The 19,272-nt window shown below is 48.2% G+C and overlaps 1 protein-coding gene across 2 annotated transcripts in view; it reads left to right on the forward strand.

Moving 5' to 3' along the window:
- THOC2 (THO complex subunit 2) overlaps positions 1-19,272 on the forward strand; it is a 1,289,207-nt gene that overhangs the window by 210,842 nt on the left and 1,059,093 nt on the right. For both annotated transcript variants that reach the window (XM_086918507.1, XM_086918508.1), the window contains exon 14: positions 18,948-19,049. In XM_086918507.1, coding sequence (XP_086774633.1) covers positions 18,948-19,049 — 102 coding nt within the window. The remainder of the gene's footprint in view (positions 1-18,947; positions 19,050-19,272) is intronic.

A 19,272-nucleotide genomic window follows, 5' to 3' on the forward strand; every position in this document is an offset into this window, starting at 1 on the left:
ATTTGCCAAGGCTTTGTTGCCCAATCCTGGGTCCAGCGACGCCGACAGCTTCTATCTTCGTGGGACAGCTCGATCCTCCTTCCTGGTCGCCGACAACGCCTCCTGGTCCGCGTGATCTCTGAGCACAGCGTCACCCACACGCCTTGTCGAGGTGGCTACCATCCGGTGCCCTCCTGGTGCCCACTGACTACTGGCTAGTAGTCTCGAACTTGGTCCCCTCTGCTTTCAGGTGTCATCTTCCATCGATCCAGGCTTGGACCCACCGAACTTTCTTCACTGGTCGCCTGCCAGCAACTTCTTTCTTCCAGGCTCTTGGTCCGTCAACGAGGATTCCCGACGTCTTTTGAGTCCTATGCAGCTGGAGCCCCTGGGCTAGGTAACTTCGGCATTTCGGTGCCCCAGCATAGCCTCACTATCCAAGGGTCAGAATCTACTTTCGTTTTCTCCCTACCAGGTCGGGTTCGCCCGAGAACACTAACTTTGCAAATTCTAGCTACCATAGACTTTGTCCCGCATCTCGCGTGAGAGTGCACACACTGCACCCGAGTCCCCTGGGTCTCCTAGAAGTAATCTAACGATTCTATAGTCAAGTCCTAGCGATTCCAAAGCCTATTAGTACTGTACTTACCTGCTAGTAATTTCGCATTCCACTTTTCAAGTATATGGTTTTCCGTGCCCCTCGGGCATTTGTGTATACTGTGCTAACTTAAGTATTTTTGTAAGAGTTTTGGGTTTGTGCTTAGTACCCTGTCCTCATAAAGAGTACAGGGCTGTTGTGATCTTTAATAAATAACTGTTTATTTTCATAACACTTGTGTGGTGTCCTTTCACTTGGTGTTCAAGGGGTATATGTGGTATAACAGCTGGCTTAACACGCCCTCTCGAGTCTTTAGCCTTAGACTGCTCGTATCCACGCTACTAGGATAGCTGGTCTATAAGGTTGACTTACAACCAATCATCAATTAGGGTTGCTGGACTGATACATAGTGTTCACTAGAATAGTGACCACTGCATATCAGGCCACCTTCTCACAGCAATCGTGTAGCTGTTCTGTATCGTGTTCCTCATCCAGCATGCGAAGAAGGCATTTTGATGGGTCTGCATGTGTATGAGTTGGAGATGGTGTTTGAGAGTGAGTTGGAGTGCTGTATTGCTTTTGTGGTGTAACACTGTTGTGAAGTAGACATGGGGAAGCAAAGTTGTGAGGTGTGGCTTGTTGCTTATATTTGTTGCATGTGTTTAAGGTGTTGTAGGAGTCTGGGGAGGTGGTGCAGCATGATGGTCATGTAGTAAAGTTCTAAATTGTCCAATGGATGAGAGGCGGTTAGAAAAGAGGTGCTGTATTGCTGTATCTGTGTTAGGTGTGGTGGAAGAGTGAAAGCTTGACATTGGAGTTTGTTCCTTTGTGTTGTTTGAAAGGTGGGTATATGTTTGTATTTTGTGATGGTAAGTATTATGAGGTGTGCTTTGAAGATCTTGTTGTGCTGGTGTGTGTGATATGATTTGCTTTTGAGGAGTAGTGAAAAAAGGTGCTGATGTATATGTTTCATGCAATGGATTTGGTTGTGTAGTATTGTTTGTGAGAGGAGGTTGTGACGTAGAGGGGGTGGTGATGTGTTTGAGTAGAGTGCATGTTGTGTGTAGGAGGGAATGAAGTAGAGGTGAGAGTGTTTATCTTAGCATGGTTTGTTGCTAGAGTTACAAAGTGTGGTGGTGTGCAGTGTGTGTGTTGTGCGTTATTGTTATTATGGTAGAAGGGAGAGGAGGGTGTTTGTTGAACAACTGATGGAATGATGAATATATGTTTGTTAGTGATAAAAGGTGGTCTGTTAGGTGTAATTACAGCAGGGAGAGTGTGTCTGAATGGGATGTAGTTATGTATGGTGTTGATTGGCGTTGTATTAGTGATGAATGTATTGGTAGTGGTATAGGATAGAGTTGTGTACTGTTTGTAGGCGATAGTGGATATGTGTGGTATTTGGGATAGTAGGGTGTGTAGATGTGGTTTGGTTGGCTTTATGGTGCATGCTGGTATATTAATCTGTGCATTGTGTTGTGCGTGGTGTACATGTGGTGTGAGTGTGTTGCTCTGTTTGTGGATGTGGATGGTGAGGGGTGGGTATTGCTAAATGAGAAAAAGGGCAGCATTTCTGGCCCTAGTCCCGACCAGTCTAGAACAGCTTCAAACAGGCAACTGCCCTTGATCTCTCTGCCCTTAGCCTCGATGCCGGGGCTGAGACACCCTGACCGAGGCCTTTTTTAGCCCTAGTAATCAGGTGACCCCTTCAGCCAATGGGAACCCTAGCCCTAACACTATCCAATTACAACACTAGCCTTAACATCTAGAACCAATAGGAGACTAGGACCTTACAGCCAATCCTAGCCCTAGTTCAAGCACCCAATCAATTCAAAAACCCTTATCTCTATGTCCAATAAAAGCCCTAGCCCCACCAATAGTCCCACACCTAGTCCAGCAACCAATCACACCAGAAGCCCTAATCGCTACTTCCAATTAAAGGTCTGTCCTAGGTTGGGAGAGGGTGGAGGGGGCGGAGTAGAAGATATGGAGTCAGAAACTCTCAGGAAAGTTTTGAGTGAAGGTTTTATTTTTATATAGGATTTACGCCTTCTGCTAGCAAGTCTCTTGTCGAAGCTGCTGGGTCGTGGGGTGATCTTCTCGAGGAGTCCAGCGTGTTCGGGCTCAGCCGGCCGTGTCTCACGCTGATCCGGGAGAGTCCAAGAAAAGAAGAGAGAAAGGACTATTTTAGAAGAAGGTTTTGGGGCTAAGAAAAAGGGCCGGGAGTGAGGGTAACCATGGTGCACAGTGAATTAGCTAACTGACGTGAGGAGTGCTCGTGAAAGGTACGGGGAATTCTTTTGACGCGCAGCTATCACTGTATAGGTCACTCGTTAGGCTTTCGCATACGCCCAACCCAGCCCGCCACTTTGCCCCGTACCTGATGGAGCCACGCTCCTTCCACGGGTACGTGGCGGGGCGGCTCGTAGGAACGTTGGCCTCCTGGCTTCGCCGAGTCCCTCCTAGTCTGCTGGGCAATTTCTTCGGTCTCCGTGTAGCATACTCCGATCTCCTCCTCCTGGGAAACGCTGTCCGTCCTTTCCTGGATCCGCCGTTCTTTTGACGTCGTGCCGCATACAGAGGGTGTGTCATCACTAGTCGGATACTCCCACTTCAAGGGCTCCGTCCACTCTTTGCTCCGCCAGCATGGGTCCGGGTCTTCTACTTCCCACGCATCTTGAGGGCCGGTTTCAGGCTGCTGAGAGAAGGGGAGGGAAGTAGGTGAATGGGGGGTGACGGACCACCAATGCTGATCCGAGGATGCTGTGCCCAGGGAGGAGCCCACCCCGTCACACACCTCCCCCCTGGATTCTCCCATTCGGGGAGAGGGAATACTCTGGATAGAAAGTCTGCATTCCCATTCTCAGACCCCTTTTTATGGCATACCGTAAAGGCGTACGGTTGGAGGGCCAGGAGCCATCGGAGAACCCTGGGATTCTTACTGCTATTCTGGTGCATCCACTTCAATTGGGCATGATCGGTATGAAGGATGAATGGCCTCCCCTCAAGATAATAGTTTAGTTTTTCTATGGCCCACTTAATAGCTAACCCCTCCCTCTCTATCGTGGAATACCTGACCTCTCTAGGGAAGAGTTTTCGGCTTAAGTATAGTACTGGATGTTCTAGACCATCTGGGCCTGTCTGGGACAACACTGCGCCTATGCCGACAGTGGAGGCATCTGTGGCCAGTATGAAAGGTTTATCAAAGTCTGGGGACATCAACACAGGGGCAGTTGTCATGTAATGTTTTAGGGAATTAAAGGCTTTTATCGCATCAGAAGAGGGCTGGTTGAACTCTCTGGGTTTCACGTCTTTCCGCAGTAGGTCTGTTAGGGGTGCGGCTTCTTCCGCGAATCTGGGGATAAAACGTCTGTAATATCCGATGAGACCTAAGAATGCATGTAGGTCTCTTTTGTTTAACGGAAATCGAACTTCTGCTATTGCTTTCACCTTTTCGCTTTGAGGAGCAATAGTGCCGTTCCCCAACACATATCCCAGATAGTTTACACAGGTAAAGGCGGCTCTGGACTTTTTTGAGTTGATGTGAAGCCCTGCTGTACGGAGAGCTGATAGAATGAGTCGAGTATGTTGTAGATGTTCTTCCCAAGTGCGACTGTATATTACAATGTCGTCCAGATAGGCTGAACTAAAAGCCAGATAGGGCTGTAGAATCAGGTTCATCAATCTTTGGAACGTAGCAGTCGCCCCGTGGAGTCCGAAGGGAAGCACAGTAAATTCGTAGAGTCCTTCATCTGTCACAAAGGCTGTTTTCTTTCTGTCCTCCTCCCTTAGGGGCACTTGCCAGTAGCCTTTTGTGAAGTCTATGGTCGTGATGAACTGGGCATCTCCTATCTTCTCAATTAGTTCATCAACCCGCGGTATAGGGTATGTGTCAAATGTGGATATGGCATTTAAAGCCCTAAAATCCATACACAAACGTTTGGAACAGTCTGGTTTTGGAATCATAACAATTGGTGAAGACCAGTTACTTTTCGAGGGTCTGATGACTCCCAAGGACATCATGTCTTGCACTTTTTTTTTTAAGGCTGCTCTCCTAGCCGCAGGGATACGGTAGGGTCTTTGTTTGATCACTTTGCCTGGAGGAGTATCTATATGATGCTCGATTAAGTCAGTCTTCCCGGGTAGGTCCGAAAAGACGTCTGCAAAGGAACGTACTAACTTCTCCAGGTCTTGTTTACGTTGTTCTGTCAGGTTAGGGTTTACCACTAATTGTTCCACCGTGGAGGGGACCTCACTAGCTGAGGGTACTGCCAAATGGGTTCCTTTAGGTGGAGGACCTATCCACTCTTTCAAGAGATTAATATGGTAACATTGTGTCTTCGTCGGGGATAGTCGTAGTCGGTAAGTAGTGTCCCCTATGGTTTCCACCACCTGGAAGGGTCCTTGCCACTCGGTCTTCCGTTTCCCGCCGAGATTTGGTTGAAGCACAAGTGCCCACTTGCCCACAACGAGGCGACGTAGTCTTTTGCCTTTGTCAAAGTTTTTCTTTTGTCGTTTTTGGCTGCCTTCTAAGTTAGAGTAAGCAAGATCCCTCAGTATACCTAATTTTGGCTGTAGTTGCATGGTGTATTCCAGTACAGACATCTGGTCTTCTGTTTCTTCTGTTTCCCACAGGTCTTTGGTCATCTCCATGAGGGATCTTGGCAGGCGCCCATAAAGGAGCGCGAAGGACGAGCAATGTTTCTGTGCTCTCAACACGTAGAGGGCCAATGGAAGTAGTCGATCCCAATCCTGTCCCTCTGAGGTCAACATTCTTTTCAAGGTGGTCTTTAGAGTCTGATTGTACCTTTCCACCAACCCATCCGTTTGAGGGTGGTAAACGGATGTTTTCAGGTGTTTAACGTCCAGAGACTTGCATACCTCCCTCATCAATCTGGAAGTAAATGGGGTTCCTTGATCAGTCAGGACTTCTTTGGGAAATCCGACTCTTGAAAACAGTTCAACAAATTTCCCTGCTATGGCGGTAGTGGTGGGGGCTCTCAAAGGGAAGGCTTCAATGAACCTGGTCGCATAGTCTACCATTACAAGAGTGTATAGATTTCCTCTTGATGATTTCGGCAGGGGGCCTATTAGGTCCATACCCACCCGTTCAAATGGGGTGCCTATAATGGGCATTGGGTGTAATGGGGCTCCCATAGGTCTGTGAGTGTTTCGTCTTTGACATATCTCGCACCGTGCACGGTATTCTTGCACCTGTCAGGATTCATCGAGTAGCCACTGTAGCTCCCTCAAGACTGTTGTTCAAATCCTTGTCATGGCCCCGTTCTGCACGATCTAATGTGTGGTTTCCTTATTCCTCTGGCAGACTGAGAGATTCCAGAGGTAATCCGAGTCATTGAACTAAAGAACTGCTGAGATTGTATATAGTTCCCCTCCCTAAGATGGCCGCTCAATGTTCCATTTAGAGTACTCGATAGATGCGCCCTCTAGTGGACTTCTGGAAGGCGCGCGCTCCTAACTGCGCACTTCAACGAAGATTCCGTTCGAGAAGCTTGTTCTTGTCGCTGCTCCGCGTCAACTATTCATGACGGGAGAATAACAGCAATTATCTAAGACATTCAGAGTATCATAGTACTTGAGTTTACAGAGACGTTTGTGAGAGAAATCCTTGTCGTGCGCTCTCACTGCTCAGAGAGGCACCTCTGTCCAGACGAAGCTCCCGGCCGCTGTCCCAGAGCGGTGACAGCTGGCATCCAGATATCATAACTGCTCTTCAGGAGAAGGCGAGTGTCGAGGAAGACTTGACCAGACACAACGAAGTTGAGTATTCAACTGAAGAGATTCCCGAACTCTACAAGTAAGGTGTTACATCTTCTCGTCAACCCAGCAAGTACAAAAACTGTATTGTCAGCACTCGCATTTACCCCTGGACATTCCCCCTTGCGTTTTTCCTTGCCTTTCCTCCCCCTTGTTCCTTCCTATATCCTTTTTGCGTGCTACGGAGATTCTGTTGAACTCTTGCTCGCACTTCTGACCAGAAGATCAACTCTGCATAGAACCCCCTAGACCAAGTCTGACGAAGGGCTTCACAGGTACTAGTTCAGTCCGAGAGAGAGAGTGAGCGAGAGTGGAGAAATATTCTGGGTGGAAATATTAATGTTCGTATATGTCTTCACTGCAGGAAGCTCAGTCAGATAACATTCCACAATATAGAAGAGAGGCAAATACCTGGGCAGAAACTGGTAGGACAAGTTTCGTTTACCATTTAAGAATAGTCTGCATAGTGAAGGAAGGTTTGTGGTATATTCTCTGTCTCTCTCCCTTCTGTGTATTAGGCACCTACAGAGTCGACGTTGAGACGTATAGCAGTCGCTAGAAGTAGGGTGCCAGTCGAAGTACAGGTATTCTCTTCTCTGCCACTTCCCCTTTCCCTGCTGCTGGTGGTCTTGCTCTTGAAGCGAGGGTACCGGTGGAAGGGTGATCGGGACATTCGTCAGTACTGCCCCTGCGAAGCGTTGGAGCATCTGGTCACCGTGACAGCACCTCCTTATAAATTCCAGGCCAGAAGAAATGCCTTAAGATGCTTTCTGTGGTTTTTTCCTTCCCTGCGTGTCCTGCCGTGAGGTGCGTGTGTGCAAAGAAGAGCACCTGCTCCCTAAAAGGGGTGGGTACTAGCAGTTGGGGTTCACTTCCTTCTTGTGCAACCCTGTATAGCAAATCCCGTTTGATAAGAAATCGTGGAGTATGGGTGGTGTCTCCCTGAGTTCTATGTGCTGTTTCCCAAGCATTGTACAAGGACCTGTCCTCGCTTTGGGCAAACTTGAAACTGCGATCCTTCGCCCAGGGTTCAGGAGATATGTATGCAGGAATGGCTCCCTTGTCTGCGTGATGCGGCTGCCTCAGTTTATTCCGAAACAGGGACAAAAACTCTGGGTTATCTACCCCTAGGATCATATCTTCAGTGAGTGTAGCTACTACTCCTACTCTAACTGTACTCAACCCTTTGTCGGGGATATTCAGGGTAATCGAGGCTAAGGGGTAAGGCTTGACGTCCCCATGGACACATCTTATGTAAACAGTGGCTTGGGGAACAAACTGACTAGGCAGAACAAAACGTTCCTGTACTACGGATTGTTTGCATCCGGAATCTAGGAGAGCTTTTATCTTATTGCCATTCATCTCCATACTTACATAAAACGATGCCCCCATTTCAGATGAGTATAGCACTGTTTTGGGTAGATACCCCACTTCCATAGGCTCCTCCGGGGGACGTTTGCAGGGGCACATCTGAGCGATGTGGCCCAAGTCCCCACACTCAAAGCATTGCAGTGCTCTTCCTAACGGAGAGAAGCCTCCTGGTGCTTTTGGATGCGGATTTTCCCCACTCTGTCTGGCCTTCTTCTCCACTTTCAGGAGCGGTGTCTGTTTGCTGGTTTTTTCACTTTCCCAGGAGGGATTTCTGGGTTGGGCCCTGGCAAACGTAGCGGCCATCTCAATGGCCTGTCCAATATCCAACTCTGAATGCTGCCCTAGCCATCTATGGGAAGCATAGGGGAGGGAGTCTATGAATTGTTCTAGATATATTTTATTCAGGATCTCCTCCTTGGTACATGCCTCTGGCTTTAACCATTTATCCGCCATCATTTTCAGACGAAAGAATAGAGTTTTGGGGTTCTCCCCGGGGGTCCCTTCCTCTTTCCGGAAGCGCACTCTATAGGCCTACTGATCCAATACTAAATGGTCCAAAATAACGTCTTTGGTTGCATAGGGGGCGTTCCCTAACGGATTGGCCGCTTGATAAGCCGCTTGGGCTTCCCCCGTGAGGAGGGGCGCAAGAAAGAATGGCCATTTTCTTCGGGCCAGCCCAGGGCTTGAGCGGCTCTCTCGAAGTTCATCATAAAGGCGTCGAGATCCTCACCCGTTACATACTTTTGTAACGCAATACCGAAGGGTGTGGGGTATTTGTGCGAGTCTCTCCGGTGACAAACCCTGGTGGAGGCGGCACGTGCTTCATACTTTCAATGTGGGCCGCAATTGTGGTTTTAAACATTTCTCTGTCTTCGTGAGCAGAAGACATCTGTTGTTCCACCGCCCACTTAAGCTTTTCCTGACTTTTGATCACGTGCTGAATCAGGGTCTCCATCTCTTTTTCGCAGAGGGATTGTGATGTTAATCCCACTTCTGACACCACTTGTCCTAGGTTGGGAGAGGGTGGAGGGGACGGAGTAGAAGATATGGAGTCAGAAACTCTCAGGAAAGTTTTGAGTGAAGGTTTTATTTTTATATAGGATTTACGCCTTCTGCTAGCAAGTCTCTCTCTTGTCGAAGCTGCTGGGTCATCTTCTCGGAGTCCAGCGTGTTCAGGCTCAGCCGGCCGGGTCTCACGCCGATCCGGGACAGTCCAAGAAAAGAAGAGAAAAAGGATGATTTTAGAAGAAGGTTTTGGGGCTAAGAAAAAGGGCCTGGAGTGAGGGTAACCCTGGTGCTCAGTGAATTAGCTAACTGACGTGAGGAGTGCTCGTGAAAGGTACGGGGAATTCTCTTTACGCGCAGCTATCACTGTATAGGTCACTTGTTAGACTTTCGCATACACCCAACCCAGCCCGCCACTTTGCCCCGTACCTGATGGAGCCACGCTCCTCCCACGGAAACGTGGCGGGCGGGGTGGCTCGTAGGAACGTTGGCATCCTGGCTTCGCCGAGTCCCTGCTAGTCTGCTGGGCGATTTATTCGGTCTCCGTGTAGCATACTCCGATCTCCTCCTCCTGGGAAACGCTGTCCGTCCTTTCCTGGATCCGCCGTTCTTTTGACGTCGTGCTGCATACGGAGGGTGTGTCATCACTAGTCGGATACTCCCACTTAAAGGGCTCCGTCCACTCTTTTCTCCACCAGCACGGGTCCGGGTCTTCTACTTCCCACGCATCTTGAGGGCCGGTTTCAGGCTGCTGAGAGAAGGGGAGGGAAGTAGGTAAAAACGGGGTGACGGACCACCAATGCTCATCCGAGGATGCTGTGCCCAGGGACGAGCCCACCCCGTCACAAGGTCTAACCCTAGTCCCACCCTACTCCCAATAACATAGGAAGCCCCAGTCCCTACTTCCAGTAAAAATCCTAACCCTAGCCCTAGTCCCAACCCTACAATGATTGAATCACAGACCCAGAAACCAATCAGAACCCTCAAATACCCAACCAATGAGGACATTAACCCCAATCCAATAGAAACACCAGATACAACCACCAATCAGTGTAGACATGTACCAACCACTAGCGGACCATATAAGGTCCCAGCGACCTCGAACAAGGTTTGCTGGCTAGGGAGTTGGAAGCTGCTTCTCCTGTTCAGAATCTCCTAGGAGACAGGCTCAATTCACACTTTGGAGTTCAGCAGGTAAGGGCCTCACTAACTTGAAATCTAACAATACTGTTTGAATAAAACTTTACTGCCTCTGCTGGCCAAAAAACGAAGTGCACAGGCCCTAGTAAATACAGTTTAAACAGCTCACAGAAGCACCCGCTGATGTAGAAAATCCCTGTTGCAGGGGGGCGGGGAGGCAGGGGGACTGGTCTCACTGGCCTGTGAAAGCAAAATGGTGGCTGGGAGTGCACTGTTTTAACATACAGGTCTTCGCACAGACCAAAGGAGAAATTTGGAGGGAAAACAGATTTGTCACCAAGGAATGAGTGGGACAAACTACAGAGGTTGGACTGCAAATCCCACAATTCAACACTCTAAATAGAGGCAATCATGAGCAGGGAAAACTACAAGTTTAAAACACAACACAGGTGATCAAATATGCAATTACAGGCAGGCTAAAACTACAATGTTTAACTGTAACAACCACAGGCAAAGTAAAAACAAAGTGAAAATCGTTTTTTAAACAACTTTTTGTCTTGGGAAGAGACAGCACTAGTCTGTCTCCTTACCACTTCCTGGACTCTGCTCACTGCAATCTGGGGCACAGGTCGGTTGCAACTCACAAGATGGAGGAGAATGATTTGGGGTGCACCCAGCAAGGCCTTAAGGGGCCTGGGCAGGTGTGAGAGGAGGGCTCAGACTTGCCTGGTAGCTGAATAGCCAATGGTCGTCTGGCCTGGGGGCTGGGCAGCTGCTTCTCCTGTTCAGAATCTCCTAGGAGACAGACCGGCTCAATCCACACTTTGGACTTCATAGAAAATCCCTGTTGCTGGGGGGGAGGCAGGGGGCTGGTCTCACTGGCTTGTGAACACAAAGTAGTGGCTGGGAGTGCATTGTTTTAACATACAGGTCTTAGTGGGACAAACAACAGAGGTTGGACTGCAAATCCCACAATTCAACACTCTAAATGGAGGCAATCATGAGCAGGGTTTAAAACACAACACAGGTGATTTTAGAGGAATATTTTAAAGTTGCAAATATCGACAGAAGAAATTTCAGTGAAAACCAGTTAATGTTAGCCTATGGAAGGAAAGTGAGGTATCAGCTTTCAGGTGAGTACTCGACTGATGAGGTTAAGGATCTGGGCATAGACTTAGGGGGGTCTCCCAGGGTCAGAAAGGTACGGTTGTTACACCCTCAGTGGCACAGGGGCAGCCGGATGCAGAGAGAGCAGGCCCAATTCAATCCAATAGAAGGTAGGGGGCCTTTGGTTGGTGGCTGCAAGCAGGCAGGCCACACGGCTTTGGGAGCTGAGCTCCTGGTCCCTTACTCAGGGCAAGTAGAGAAGGGTAGTAGTTGCACTCCCAGCGGCACTCGGGCGGCTGAGTGCAGGGTGCTTTTGAGCTGTCGGGTGCTCAATGTTATCCAATGGAAAGTTACAAAGTGAACAAAGGCTGCAGGCTCGGGGACGGAGATTCTTCAGGTGCGACCACCAATTCGTGAGGCAAGTTGGGATCTTGGAGAAGAGGAGGGTACCCCCTAGGAAGGCACAGGGGACCGTTGGGCGCCGGGTGCAGGGGTGTCTTTTGGCATCGGGAAATCTTACCCTCAGCTGGTCGCGGTTGGAGGGGTCCCTGGTTCTGAGGCTGCAGGCCTCGTCTGGGTCGTCGAGGAGGGTCTTTGGGCACTGGACTTCGGGTCCCAGTCGCCGGGTGGACCTCCTCGTAATTGTGGATCACTCTGGCACTGGCCGGGCTTGGCGGGTGCAGAGTGGGCTGGATTCGCGGTTCCTGGCTGGCACCAGGGCAGCTGCATGGCGGGTCTTCTTGATCTTCTTTCTTGTTTTTCTATCGGGATCTGAGGAAGGAAGGTTCAGGGTGCCCCTAAATACTGAATTTAGGGGCGTTACAGGTGTAGGAAGGTACCTCCTGACTATGGTTGCCCCCAACTTTTTGCCCTGTGTTTTAGCTGGTTTTTGACATAGTCGACCTGGGATCCTGCCAATCAGGACCCCAGGCCTACTGCTATCTGTGTAAAATGGATTCCATGTACCTTAGGTACATTTCCAATTGGTACTGGGCCACCTTATCAGACCCTGTAACTCAGGGCATAGGTGTACCCAGGGCTGCCAGGGGCTGCAGCATGTATTATGCCACCCCTGGCTGGCCTCCTAAATTTGACACAACTGGCTGCATGACAGCTGGGGCAAAGTCGTGTAATCACCCTTTGCTGTAGGTGTAGTATACCTATACCTAACCCTAAAATGGACACACAGATTCCTATCAGTCACTCCTATGGCAGGCCTTGACAATCCTGAAGGCAGAGTGCTTGGAATCGTGTGAGATGGTGCTCTGGCATGAGCTGAGCCTGTCTGCAGCTTGCGGAACCAAGTCCTAATAGCTGTTCCATGATATCGCATACCATATACTCTTAAGTGCATTATAATCCTCGCGGTTAAATGCTAACTTTGGTATTGCTTTATCAAAACATGTCGAGTAAGGTGTCATACGAATTGGAATACTAACCCCTCGGCAATTCTGGCGACGGGGTTAGCATTCCACCCTTCTAGAGGGACACGACATGTATGTAACTGTGAACCCCGGTTAAAGTTAACTAAAGCCTCAGCTCCACAAAATGGATGCTGCCACCACAGACACGAGTCTGACCTCCTGCTGCTGGGAGTCCTTCCAGCGAGGGAGGCCTGGACAAAGAGTTTCCTGTCCGGGGCGGTGCTAGCACCGTCCCAGACATGGTTTTGTGTATCCTGGGTAGGCAAGGCTTTTCAGGAAGGTGACTGCTGAGTGGCACCCCGGTGCTCACTACGCATAGGCCGGTCAGAACCAGTTCCAGGGGCACACCAGCCCCTGGCCTGGGGAAAGTCCGGCATGGCAGAGGGGTGTAACCACCCCCCTCCTAGTCCCACCCATAGGCAGGACCTAGTCACCGGGTCAGCCCCCTTTTTTAGTATAAAGATGGGAGCGGGCCCCATGTTCAAATTAGATCATCTTTGGAATCAAGACACGACTTTCTGCGAAAGGACTTCAAGATTTCTTCCTCAAGATTCTCCCTTGTGGCTAAGGAGTAGTCACCCTGCATCCGCAGGCACCATCCTAAAGAACACTGCGGTCTGCTGCAAGTCCTTCATCACGAATCCGACGACCCAGCTCGACGAGACCCGGCTTCCCTGGCACCTCTGACCTCTACTCACCTCTACAGCAAAGCTGAGAACCGTGAGTGCGACGAGACCTCGAGGGACCGACGATCGCCAAGACTGCATGACATCTTTACAACAAGCCCACAGTGTCCTCCACTGGTGAGTGCTTTGGGGTCCGAGAAGCCCCGACCCTGCGCAGCTCCAGCACCCAAGGTCAGCCTCCCTGCATCTCCACGATCTGCGTGGGGCCCTTCTGCTGTTTGCTGTGCACCGCGTTGTTTGGCTACTAGCCGGCTGGCTTGTGGCCTTCTTCACGACGCCCGACGACATCACTGCTGCTGGTCTGGTTGCTCCAGACTGGCCCTTGCTTCCTTCTTCAAGAGAGGCACCCCGGACCCTCCTGGTCCACTCCAGACGCCATTTTAGGTCCACCGCGTGGGCTTGAATTTGCCAAGGCTTTGTTGCCCAATCCTGGGTCCAGCGACGCCGACAGCTTCTATCTTCGTGGGACAGCTCGATCCTCCTTCCTGGTCGCCGACAACGCCTCCTGGTCCGCGTGATCTCTGAGCACAGCGTCACCCACACGCCTTGTCGAGGTGGCTACCATCCGGTGCCCTCCTGGTGCCCACTGACTACTGGCTAGTAGTCTCGAACTTGGTCCCCTCTGCTTTCAGGTGTCACCTTCCATCGATCCAGGCTTGGATCCACCGAACTTTCTTCACTGGTCGCCTGCCAGCAACTTCTTTCTTCCAGGCTCCTGGTCCGTCTACGAGGATTCCCGACGTCTTTTGAGTCCTATGCAGCTGCAGCCCCTGGGCTAGGTAACTTCGGCATTTCGGTGCCCCAGCATAGCCTCAGTATCCAAGGGTCAGAATCTACTTTCGTTTTCTTCCTACCAGGTCGGGTTCGCCCGAGAACACTAACTTTGCATTTCTAGCTACCATAGACTTTGTCCCGCATCTCGCGTGAGAGTGCACACACTGCACCCGAGTCCCCTGGGTCTCCTAGAAGTAATCTAACGATTCTATAGTCAAGTCCTAGCGATTCCAAAGTCTATTAGTACTGTACTTACCTGCTAGTAATTTCGCATTCCACTTTTCTAGTATATGGTTTTCCGTGCCCCTCGGGCATTTGTATATACTGTGCTAACTTAAGTATTTTTGTAAGAGTTTTGGTTTGTGCTTAGTACCCTGTCCTCATAAAGAGTACAGGGCTGTTGTGATTCTTAATAAATAACTGTTTATTTTCATAACACTTGTGTGGTGTCCTTTCACTTGGTGTTCAAGGGGTATATGTGGTATAACAGCTGGCTTAACACGCCCTCTCGAGTCTTTAGCCTTAGACTGCTCGTATCCACGCTACTAGGATAGCTGGTCTATAAGGTTGACTTACAACCAATCATCAATAAGGGTTGCTGGACTGATACATAGTGTTCACTAGAATAGTGACCACTGCATATCAGGCCACCTTCTCACAACAGGTAGGTCAAGAGCAGGGACCAATAGGACCCTGTCCTCGGGTGGGTACACCCCCTAGCCTTCTCTGCTGTGGGAGGGGGGCAGGAGCCTAGCTGTGATTGGACAGGGCTCCCCATCTTCAAGATGGCCAGAGCCCGGGGTCGTGCTTCACCTCGCCTCTCCTACCTGAGGGGTGGGGTTGGCACAGGCTGGCACACCCCCCTTCCTAACGTAGGGTATCCTGCCAGCCTTCCCACCAGAGTGGGGGTCAGAACTGGTGGGGGCCGGTTGCTGAGTACAGCAAGTGACCTGGAGAAGTTCACAAGGGCGGCAGGCCTTTGAAGCTTCCCCCTGCCCATCCTGGGGGAGGAGACCTAACACCTCGCCCAGGATGTGCATTGTTGCAGGCCCAGGAGAGGGGCAGCCTAGGTAGCCTCTCAGTCCAGACGTGAATTGTAGGTTAGGTTTTTAGGGGGCATCCCTAAGATGCCCTCTGGTGCATTTAACATTAAATCCCACACTGGCATCAGTGCGATTTTAATGTGCTGAGAAGTTTGATACCAAACTTGTCCGTCTTCAGTGTAGCCATTATGGTGCTGTGGAGTTCGTAATGACGACCTCCTAGTACCATATACTCTTAATGGCATCACTGCACTTACAGTGCCCAGGAATGGCCATGGGTACTGTAGGGGCGCAGGGCTCTTGCCCCTGTGCCCACACCGCTGGCAAAGGGCACCCAGCTAGAGGTGTGACAGGTATGCCAGGGCACTGGGTTTTATGGGTATGACACACAGGGATGTGTGCCATGTCGACTCTCTGTTTAGTTCTGCACTTAGACACTCAGCCTACAAAGGCAGTGTGTGGGTGTTAGGGTACAGGGCCCCTAAGGGTGGCACAATAAGTAATGCAGCCCTTAGGGGTCTTCTCTGGTCACCATGCCCTGGGTACCTAGGGTACCATTTACTAGGGACTGACAGGTGGCCAGAGATGCTGATTGGGTTTTGGTTTCAACACAGTTTTAGGGAATGAACACAGGCCCTGGGCACCTGGTTGGCAGGAGCCCAGGGTACACTCAGTCAAAGCACATCAGCAGTTCAACAAAAAGTGGGGGCATACCAATGCAAGAAAGATGGCACTTTCTCAAAAGGGGGCACTCTCTCTGAAACTGTCACGCCTCTCTCAGACAATTTGGCGCTGGGCAATCCATCCCAGAATTCATCTTCTGGCCCAGCACCTACCCGGAGTGAACAATCAAATTGCCGACCTCAGCAGGATGCAGCAATAAATACACGAGTGGGAACTTCATCCCCAAGTTCTCCTTCCATACTTTCAAGAATGTGGATTACCACATATAGCTTTGTTTGCCACAGTGGACAACTCAACATGCCCAAACTTCACCTCCAGGTTCCCACACCCTACATCCAAAGGCAATGCCCTATGGATGAATTGGTCAGGGATATTTGCCTATGCTTTTCTGCCTCTCCTTGCATTTTTGGTTTGGACACTCAGGCAAACATCGCTCACACTAATCTCAGTGGCACCCACATGGGTTCGGCAACTGTGGGTTACCACACTCTTGGAACTATCAGTGGTTCCACATCAAAAGCTGCATCTTAATACCAACCCTCTCACTCAGAACCATGGAGAAATCAGACACCCAAACCCCAAGGAACTCAATTCAGCGATGTGGCTCCTAAAGTCATAGAGTTTGGAAATTTACAGTTGCCACCAGATTGTATGACCATTCTTAAAGAAGCAAGAAAGCCTACTACTAGAGCATGTTGTGCAGTAAAATGGAAAAGATTTGTTGTATATTGTAACAACAATATTGATCCCCTCGATGCCTCTATCCAAAATATTATTGGTTACCTTTTACATCTACACTGAGTTGTCTAGCTTACATATCCGTTCGATTGCACCTTGCGGCAGTAGTCACATACTTGAAAAACAGACATGTATCATTGTTCAAGGTTCCAGTAATTAAAGCCTTTATTGAGGGCTTTAAAAGAGTAATACCGCCCAGAGTACCTCCTGCACCAGTTTGGAATCTGAACATAGTGCTTACAAGACTCATGGGTCTACCTTTTGAGCCATTACACATTTGTCCATTACAGTCTCTTTCTTGGAAGGTTGCCTTCCTCATTGCTAATACTTCCATAAGGAGAGTTGGTGAGCTACAAGCATTAATCTTAGAAGACCCTTCTTTCAGCTTCATAAAGATAGAGTAGTTCTTCGCACCAACCCAAAATTCCTTCCAAAAGTGGTTTCTGCTTTTCATATTAATCAATCAGTTGAGTTACCTGTGTCCTTCCCTCAAACTGATTCAGTAGCAGAAAGAGCTCTTCACACTTGATAACAGAAGAGCGTTATTGGACTATATTAAATGGACAAATGGTTTTCGTAAGAAAACACAACTATTTGTTGCATTTGCTACACCTCACAAAGGCAATCCTATCTCTAAATCTAGTATTTCAGGATGGATTGTTAAATGCATTCAGTCAGTCAAAATACTCTTTATTCGATTTTTGTTAAAATCATAAAAGGCATAAGACAATCACAATACAGTATTTAAAAACATCACTAAATCACGTTAAAAAAGGATGGTTTTCTGCTTATTGATTACATTTCATCAAATTGTTGCATGCAAGCATACAAATCTATTTACAAATTTTTTAGGAGGTCAAAAGTAAAAACAAAATCGAATAAAGAGTATTTTGACTGACTGTTAAATGCATTCAAACTTGCTTTGCTAAAGCTAAAAGAACGTTATTTATACCTCCTAGAGCACATTCCACTCGTAAAACAGGATCATCTATGGCCTTTTTAGGTAACATTCCTATAGCTGACATTTGTAAGGCAGCAACATGGTTTAAACGACAGATATTTACACTATTGTGTGGATGTTAGCACGTCAACAAGCCAGTGTAGGGCAAGCAGTGCTAAAGACACTTTTTCTAACAACTCCAACACCTACCGGTTAGCTCCTGCTTTGGGAGAGTACTTTAATATAGTCTATGCAAAGCATGTGTGTCTACAGCACACATGCCTCGAACGGATTATGTTACTTACCAAGTAAGCATCTGTACTTGGCATATAGGTCTGTATATTCACATGCGCCCTCCCATCTCCCCGGGCTCCTGTAGTTGTTGCAGTTCTCATTATTTACATTACATACGCATGGACATCTTTGAACTACACTCACTTACTCCATTCTCACCCTCTTGCGGGAAAACAATGTAACAATGGAGTCGATGCCGATGCACAATATCACCGAAAGGAGGAGTCACCTTACCTCGTGACTGGAAAAGACTTCTTAGAAGAAAAATAACTTGCAAACTTCTGGACCCAACACTGTATGGCAGGAGTATGCAAAGCTAGATGCTTACTGGTTAAGTAACATCATCCTTAGTCATCTATAACTTTGTTTGACCTCCAGAATCATCTGTCTCTGCTTTTAACTGCTACACAGGGGCAGAGATGTGATGGGGAGCCATAAATAACATGACCTTTTCTCCCTGACCTAAATGTGAAAAAAATTACTTCACTGCTACCCTTAACCGCCTTAACCTTCCCTGCTTTTTTTCCCCCTCCTGCAGCTCTGCTTTTTGCTTTCAGTTAAAGCAGACAAGCAGTGCTACGTTAACAGGCTATCCGAGATCCCTGCAGCTCGGTCTGGAAGGCCTTTATGATGTTTCAACAGTTGGTAACAAGTTTTGTTATCAACTTTGTTATCAACTACTGCTATGTCATAGCAGTGATTTACGAGATTAAGAATCTAGTGTAAACGATAGAAGCTTCCCATGGAAGCCATGCATAACACATGTTTTTTATAATGGCCTGGTGTGATAGTGATTTTATATTGTTACTTTTAAAATCTGATTAGTCCTATTTTGTTTTTTATTCGGATTATTGTGTAATTGCCTGATGTTACTGTAAGCTTGCCTAAAGGTGATGCGAGGTGACAACAGATATTGAACAGTGAGAACAGGAGATTAGAAAGAATAAAGAATGAAGACATAGCCTAGTGGTTGGAATGGTCTTCCTAAAAAACAATAGTATCTTGTTATGGTAACCAAACTAGCGATGTGGGTTCGTCCTTCGATGTGACTAGAAGGTCACGGCGAACAGAAGAGTATTGGGGAATGCAGAACAGCAGAGTAAATGGGGAGAACAGAAAAAAAGAATGTTGAAGTTGGATATTGGTTTTGGTGGAAGGAGCTGGGCATTGCATTGGTAGAAGCTATGGAGTTATGTTCTAGAGATAGTAACTGACCAGAGTGACAGGATTGGTGCTCCCCCCAACCCAGCACCCCTTGGCCAGCATCTTAAGTCTCATCTCCCACGCAAGGTTTTATCGAAGTACAATTATTTATTTCCTAATCTTTTTCTTTTAAGGTATCTGTTTTTGGGCAATGGAAGAATTACCTAATCTTTTTCTTTTAAGGTATCGTCTTTATGGACAATGGAAGAATGACACTTATAACAGTCATCCGCTGCTGGTGAAAGTCAAAGCTCAAACTATAGAACGAGCCAAATATATCATGAAGTAAGTTGTATCAACCTATTGACCCATGAGCTTAAGATTTCTAATGTAAACGGGCAATGTGTAATTAAAGGTATATTCTTTTTCAACCTCTCTGCATTCTGTGTTTAAGTAGTATCAAAAACACAATGTTTCTTGTTTTGTTGTCGCTTTCATTGGCATACAACCTCCTAACATATTTATCCAGAGCTATTACCTTTATTGTAAAGACTAAATGTTCAGTAAA

This window comes from Lissotriton vulgaris, chromosome 4_1, assembly GCF_964263255.1.
Source record: "Lissotriton vulgaris chromosome 4_1, aLisVul1.2, whole genome shotgun sequence".
NCBI classification, from domain to species: Eukaryota; Metazoa; Chordata; class Amphibia; order Caudata; family Salamandridae; genus Lissotriton; species Lissotriton vulgaris.